This window comes from Echinops telfairi, unplaced genomic scaffold (genome assembly GCF_000313985.2).
Source record: "Echinops telfairi isolate 266 unplaced genomic scaffold, ASM31398v2 ScPeMD7_7420;HRSCAF=8458, whole genome shotgun sequence".
Classification (NCBI taxonomy): Eukaryota; Metazoa; Chordata; class Mammalia; order Afrosoricida; family Tenrecidae; genus Echinops; species Echinops telfairi.
Window position 1 is genome coordinate 51,538,486 of NW_022111320.1, and position 7,097 is coordinate 51,545,582.

Consider the following 7,097-nt stretch of genomic DNA (forward strand, 5'->3'; position numbering starts at 1 on the left):
CCTCAGCTTGGCTCGTTTCTGCCCGTTCTTGGTGACGATTGTCTCCTCGTAGAACTCGTGAGCCAGATCCCCATCTTCGTCATAGAACATGGAGCCGCGGCGCGTGAAGACGAAGGGCGGCACAGCCCTGCCCCGCGGCCGCACCAGAGCTTGCTCAGCGCCCGCTGCGCCCGGCGCCTCTGGGCCGCCGCCCCCCGCCGAGGCGAAGGGCCACAGGCCCCGAGCCTTGGAGCCGCTGGCGCCCATGTCAGGGCCGCCGGCGCATGGCCGGCCCGCGGCCGCTCTGCCCTCACAGAGCCGGCGGCGCCACCATGCCCAGCCTCGGCCTCCTCTCGCGGGCGGCGCCGTCGCCTTCCGCAGGCTCGGCCGTCTCCACGGAGACCTCACTTCCGCTTCCGCACGCCCGGCGCGACGCTCCCTCCCATTGGCTGCCGCTCTCGTCGGCCCGCGGGAGGAGACCAATAGCGGCGCTCCGGCAGAACGCACCCCAGCATGCGCCGCGAGGCGCCAGGTCCTGCCGGGCTCGCGCTCCCCACCCGGGGCAGCTCCCACGCGGTGCCGTGAGCTGGAGGGGCGGCTCCCTCTGCCCACTTCACTGGGGCACGCGCGGTAGCCCCTCCGCGCCGTGTTCAGTCCCGGGGGACCTGCCCAACCTAAACTTGCACTAGAGGTAGCAAGGGATGGGTTTGCCAAGCCTTCATTCTATTGCTTTAGGGTATCTTTTCTGTTGCCTTTCGCAAGTGAATAAATCAAGTGTGAGTTAAAATTAAGAATCAGGCCAAATCTTCCAGACTCAGTTCTGAAGTTCTCTTTATGTTTTTACAAAACCCACTTGAACGCAAACTTCATGAAACCAAGAATTGTTCAAAGGTGTACCTTTGGTGCCATGAGCTGGGGTGGTGTGTGTGTTTGCTTGTGCACCCACGCTCAGAGCTCCAGGCTGCTGAGTAATGACCAACAAAGTATATCCCAGACTGAGTACCCCAATCCCATGGTGACTGGGCAGAGGAGGTGCCTTGTGAGTCTGCCCATCACCCTTGGCAGCCACTGGCTTCAGGGGCACCTGTGGCTGTGGGCGCAGGATGAAAGTCCAATAGCAGGAGCATTCTCAACTCTTTATTCAGTCCATTCTCAGGCCCTTGCTGATGGCTGGCACTTTCACCCCTGACCCTGCAGGAGGCATTCAGTTGAGGCCACAAAACATGACACACATTCGCAACATCATCAAAGACCCTGGAGAGACCCTGGCTTTGGCTGGCAAACAAGGCACATCCCGGACAGTGCTCACGCTCTCGCGTGGACCTGGCCCAGGGGCCGCCTCCTTAGAGGCACGGAGGCACTGTGGCTGCACTGTGAGGCAGTGCTCACTGACCACAGGGTGTGAGAGCGGTCAGAGGGCCTCTGGAGGGAACCAATTCTCCCTGGATGCCAGCCTTATCCTCTGTACCCATCTTTGGCTCTATAGGTCCTGAGACCTTCTGCCACAGAGGCAGCCCCACACCCCCTACAAACATGCTCCAGTGCTGCTTGTGGTGTTCCCATGATTATCACACACCACAGCCAGGAATCGGGGAGACCTCTGTCGACTCCCCTCCTGCTGCAAACCTGAGGCCACTTTCCAGGGCAGTCCTGCCCCACCATGGCTCAGTACATGAAGGGCAGAGGCGGGCAGAGCCATGCTCTGCTGCACCATTGGTGGACACAAAGGTCAGCTCCTTAGCTGTTCTCTGGGCTTGTATGCCCAACAAGGGACGACTCCCATGCACACTCACTCCTCAGGCCCCACGGGCCATGTCACACTCATACGGCATGCCCTTGGTGCGGTCTACTCTCCTCCTTCCCCCTCTGGGGTGGAGAAGATCACCCCAGGGGGCAGGCATGCAGAGCCTCCTGGATCTTCTGGCGGCAGCAGGAGTATTTCTGCAGGATCTGGCGTAGGTGCTCCTCCTCCTCTCGCTGCAGGATGCGCAGGAAGTTGTGCAGCTCAGGCATGCTGAAGGCATCCCACTGTAAGGGGAGAACACAGCTGGAGCAGAGGGGCCAGCGAGCCTGGGGGTTTCTGTAGTCAGCGTCTCAGATGGCCCACAGAGCAGAGCAGACAGATGTCCCCCAGTTACAACCACCGACAGGGCGGGCCAGGTCCACATTCTGGGTCTAACCCCACTCCACAGGCCCAACACCTCGGGACCAGAAAGCTTCCAGGTTTTACAAGGGCTTGTCTTCTATCTGTTCCTGCTCCAGCCCACTAGCCCTGCCTAGTGACCGCCAATAAACTGAGGAGAGCGGGTACTCACATTGACCTCTCCAGAGTCATTCTCCTTTAGGACAAAGCTCAGGATTTTCTCACTGGGTCCTGCGAGAAGCCTCAGTCGCAGTGGCTGCTCATCATCCGGTAGCTTCCGGAGGTACACTGAGGGACAGGGGGGTGGAGAGTTGAGTTCAGGGTCAGGCTCTCCAGCAGGAACAGGCACAAGCATAGGCACACCCACACTCAGAAAAGGGGAGGGTAGAGTGGGCAGCTCACCTTGGCCGTGGCGCTCTGCCCGCTCAAAGAGGGCAAACTTGCGGGGGTCGTCCACCACCAGGAACTTTCGCAGCAGGGCCTCAATGACCTCCTGTGCCCGCGTGCGGGACAGCACATGCAGGTGCTTGACAGCATCTTTGGGCAGGTAGAAGGAGGTGCGGCGCCGCACACTGCCAGGGCCAGGGCCAGGGCCCCGTCCAGGGTTCCGCCGGGCGTCCTGCAGGGAGGGCGGCTTCTTGCAGGAGGGCACTGAGACAGGGCGCACCAGCTTCAGCTGGACCTTGATGAAGCCTGTGTAGGAGCCGTCCTTGTTCTAGAGAGGGAGAGGCCGGGGGCCTGAGTGCAGAGCCCAGGGGAGATGGGACAGTCCCTGCAGGGCCAGGCTATAGTAGTACTACATGAAATCACGGCTTGGGCTTGCCCAGGAATACCACAGCTGTGAGCTTTTGCGCATCAAGCAGACAGCTGGGTTCCTGTCCCCGCCCTCCCCTGGCCAAGGCCCTCTGCTCACCAAGCTCATAAAAAGGTTGCTGTTAATCTGGCTGTTGTACTCCTTGATCTTCTGCTCAATCTCAGCCTGAGAGAGGTCAGGCGTCTCCCACTCCACGGGCCCATCCTGAGAGAAAGCAGAGACACGGCATAGACACGGGGTCCTAGGGAAAGACGGCCGCTCCAATGCTCATCCATCGTTGGGGGCTTCTTGGGGAGCTGTGATCACTCCTCACCTCGAGGGAGGTGGGCTGAGGTGCCTGCTTGCTTTGGCCCACGATGATAAACAGCCCTTGGAAACTGACACTGAAGCTTGAGGACTGATCAGAAGGTTTCTTGGCCCTGGGCCCGATTGCAGCCATGCTTTCGACCTCCTGCTGCTGAGTACCTAGCTACCCAGGAGCTGCCCACCTTGAGCCCTTCGCTTCTCGCAGTTCTGCTTATGTGGGTGGAGACAGCGAAGGCAGTGTGAGCTGCCAGCCTGGGCCCCCTCAGCATTGGGTGTGTCCCTGAGGCGAGCTGAAGGCACAAGGCTAGGGGCCAAGGGAAGATGAGAAAGAGTCTGTGTATACAGTAAGAGCACAGCTCACGTGCAGAGCCCAGTCCAGGCACCCAACTGGCTGTGGCGGGTGTTTTGGGCGCACCCTTGGGAAAGCAACCCATTTTCTCTGCAGAGACACAGAACCATGACCCACTATGGAGGGGAGGCGGGTGTGGAGGCTGGAGGGGTGTAGACCAGGTGCCTGGTCACCAGTGGGCAGGAGGGGTAAGAACCATCTCCAAAGCCTACCTCCCTGGGGAACTGGGCTTGAGACTGTGTGTGTGTGTGTGTGTGTGCGAGAGAGAGAGAGAGAGAGAGAGAGAGAGAGAGAGAGATAGGTAGCCCCACCTGCTAGGGGCTGGCTTTAAAATAAAGGGACCGGTGGTTGAGCATTCCCACAGGCAAATGCACACCACCCCAGAGTCTATGCAGTCCGTGAGGCCGCTGACATCCTTCCAGCAGGGAGATGCTCCTGAGTCACTTCCCTTATCCACATGAACTTGCTACCCCTAAGGGCACTCTCTCATCTTGTAGGTGCGGGGTCACCGGGCCCCCCGCTACTTCTCAGACAGACGGTGCTGGGGGCAGCTGCGCTGTACTCGTTACGTAAGCTGAACTACCCTTCAGTCTTCAGACTTCTCTCAACCCCCCTGCCCCCACTGCATCACTCTGACTTCCTGCTGACCCCAGAGACGGCTGTCAGAGACATAGCGGAGGTCACCACTGACATCTTCTCAGAGGGTCTCCAGCAGAATGAGCTTGTGCCCACCTCGGAGGCCCCTGAGCTGCTTAAAGTTTGATGTGGCAGATGAGAGCGCACGAGTCCAAGCCTGCTCCGCCAAGAACTCGTGGAGTTCCGCAGCCGGCACACACACGGGGCTGAAGGCCGCGGCCGGCCCTCATGGAGAATGGACAGTATGGGGGGAAAGGTGGGAATGGAAATCCTGTGCTTCCCTAAGTTTCCAAAGGTCTCCTGGCTAGAAGAGCAGTGAAGAATCCAGCGTGGCTGCCGCTGGGGGCAGCAAGCAGTCCTGTGCGGCTGGTTGAACAAATGGTGGGAGCCTGGAGTGAAATCAGGAGACTGGCTGGTGGTCACAACGGGTCGGTCAGGGGTGGGGCAGGAAGGAGCGCTACGAGGAACTTGGAGCAGACTCTACTGCCTGGGCAAAAAGGAACATCGTTCTGTTGTTGAACCAAAGAAGGTCAAGAGATGGCACCACTATTTGTCCCTTCCCCCTCTGAGCCCTGGCCTTGCTCACCTGCTCCTCCTCTGCCCCTTTCCAGTTCACGCAGTGACCTCAGCCCTTTCCCTTGTCCAGGTGGTCCTTTGTGATATACTGCTTTTAATATGTCCTTTCTCACTACGGCTAACTTCTACCAAATGACTGGGTGGGGCTATGCGTATAAGGTGCTTAGCACCATTTTGGGGGGTGGGACCATGGAATATGGTGTATGGAACCCTAGTGAGGGGATTGGTCAGTTTTGTCCTCCCACCAGGTTTAAGGGAGCCAGCTTAGAGGTTGTCGACCACTGAGGAGGAGGCAGGAGGAGGGTGAGTCCTGTAAACTTGGATCTCTTCTGCTGAGAACCTCAGAGATCCAGAAGGCAGAGGGAGACCGGCACTATCTGAGACGGCACGAGATGGTGGGATAGGCCAGCATGCGAGAGAACAGTGGGCTTCCTGGCTCAGGGGCACGTGGCTACAGAGGGTGTGCCGACCGAGTACCTTCTGGCCAGGGCTTACTGTGGAGTAGGGTGCCCCTGGACCCTTTTCCGCAGAACTATAGGAGTTTTGAAACAGTAGCCCAACTAGAGCATGTGGAACCAGTCTGTGAGCATGGCTGAGAGAGTCTTGATTGAAAATCTGTATCCTGAATTGTGATTTGCTACTTCCCTAATAAACACCTTAACTGTGAGCTGGGGTTTGTGTGTGTGTTTTCTATGTGGCCATTGCAACAAATTACCAAACCCAGTAGAGAATACTGGTGTCAGAATTAAAAAAAAAAAAAAAAAGTTTGGAAGATGACTTCATGCCAAACAGCCCTCGGCTGTTGATGTTCATAGTGATTCTCCTCCTCCTCCTCCTCCTGTCTGAGGCTGTGGGCTCACTTCTTTACAGTTGTGTCCGGGTTTTACAACCCCCTTTATAAACAAGAGCACAACACAGCGCTGTCCTGCCGGAATTCTAGAAGGCTTCTTTCCCCTCCCCTCTTCCAAGGCTGTTCTAGAGGGATGCAGAGATCTGTTCCTTCCCTGGCCCTGCCTGCCACCCTCCACCTTCTTCCCGCAACGACCCTTTCACAGTTCCTCGTGTGCTGGTGACCCCAACCATAAAGTTATGTCCGTCGCTACTTCATCACTGTCATCCTGCTACAATTATGAATCGGGCAACCCCTGTGAAAGGGTCATTTGACGCCCCACCCCCAAGGGGGTCGAGACCCACAGGCTGAGAACTGCTGCTCCAGAAGGCCGGCTGGGTGTGTTTTAACTACCACTTTGGATTCAAAGGCCCTCCTTTCCCATTGGTCAGTGCACTGTGGTTCTCCTATTTTGTGTTTTCCCCACAGGCCTGAGTGACACAGGGACCTTCCCTGGGGCCCTCGACAACCCATGCAAATTAGCCAAGGGCGTGCTGCTGAGTGTCACTTCCTTTGTTGGGGCTGTTACGAGATTTCACCTAAAGTGCCATCTACAACACCTCTCCTGGTTTCCATAGGGATTCTGCCCTGGCGGTGTGGCAAGCCAAGCCTCGAAGTCGCCTCTCTCAGCCCCTCCCTGAAGCCTTAGCCGGGATGCTTCCCAACAGCAGCAATTTCCCGGGGCTGGTCATTAGCGCTCGCTAGTGGGCACAGCTAGATTTCCTAAAAACCCTGGTGGTACATCAGTTAAGCGCTCCCAGGCGGCGGCTCTGCGAGTGAAAGGCCCGTCCAGCCGCATCTGACTCAAAATGACAGGCAAGAAAACCCCACCGCGAGCAGGTCTACCCCGTCACGTGGGGTCGCTGGAGGTTGGAATCGACTTGACGGCCCCCAGGAACCACCACCGCGGAGAAGCCTCACCCCTAACTCTGGTGGACTCTCTCCGCCACGCCCTTCGCGGGCACTGGACAATGCCACTTCACCCGCCTCTTGTGAGTAGGGGGGGGGGGGTCAGGTCCCAAACAAGCCGTCCTTCCGTCTGGTCCCATAGCCTCTCTCTACGCCCCCAAGTCCACCCCAGGGTGGGGGCTAGAACCCGCCCCAAGCCGGCAACTGATGACGGTGGCCCACAGGAGGTGGGGGTTCAGCTGGGGCCATCTGGGAGTCCGAGTCGACCGGCCAGCCCTCCCTCTTCCTCCACACGGTCCTAGGATTCCCGGCGAGGGCTCCTCCCCTCGACTTCCTCCCGCTGGTCCCCCGGGGAGGGGGTCGGAGCGCCCGCGCGCAAAATCGAGGTGCTGCTCCAGACGGCGCCGTCGGCCTTGGTCCTGGGTGAATAATGCGCATTCCTGGGCTGCCCCAAGCCACCAAGCTGCTTCCTCCGGTTCTACCAGTCTCGGCTCCG

The 7,097-nt window shown here is 58.6% G+C and overlaps 1 protein-coding gene across 1 annotated transcript; it reads right to left on the bottom strand.

Moving 5' to 3' along the window:
* Positions 1 to 1,103: 1,103 nt before the first annotated feature.
* On the bottom strand, positions 1,104 to 3,822 carry RASSF1 (Ras association domain family member 1). Its single transcript, XM_045297412.1, has 5 exons — positions 3,250 to 3,822; positions 3,036 to 3,140; positions 2,525 to 2,837; positions 2,295 to 2,410; positions 1,104 to 2,007 (listed from the first exon to the last, which is right to left on the bottom strand). Exons 1-5 carry the CDS (start codon positions 3,373 to 3,375, stop codon positions 1,861 to 1,863), a joined length of 807 nt encoding a protein of 268 aa, XP_045153347.1. The 5' UTR covers positions 3,376 to 3,822; the 3' UTR covers positions 1,104 to 1,860.
* Positions 3,823 to 7,097: the final 3,275 nt, after the last annotated feature.

What these genes read in the sequence shown, in the direction of transcription:
- RASSF1 (XM_045297412.1), bottom strand. Translation starts at nt 3,375, where the DNA reads ATGGCTGCAATCGGGCCCAGGGCCAAGAAACCTTCTGATCAGTCCTCA. An exon ending in CTCAGCCCACCTCCCTCGAG is followed by an intron (nt 3,141 to 3,249) that starts GTGAGGAGTGAT and finishes GCTTTCTCTCAG; the next exon opens with GATGGGCCCGTGGAGTGGGA. An exon ending in ATGACTCTGGAGAGGTCAAT is followed by an intron (nt 2,008 to 2,294) that starts GTGAGTACCCGC and finishes CTCCCCTTACAG; the next exon opens with TGGGATGCCTTCAGCATGCC.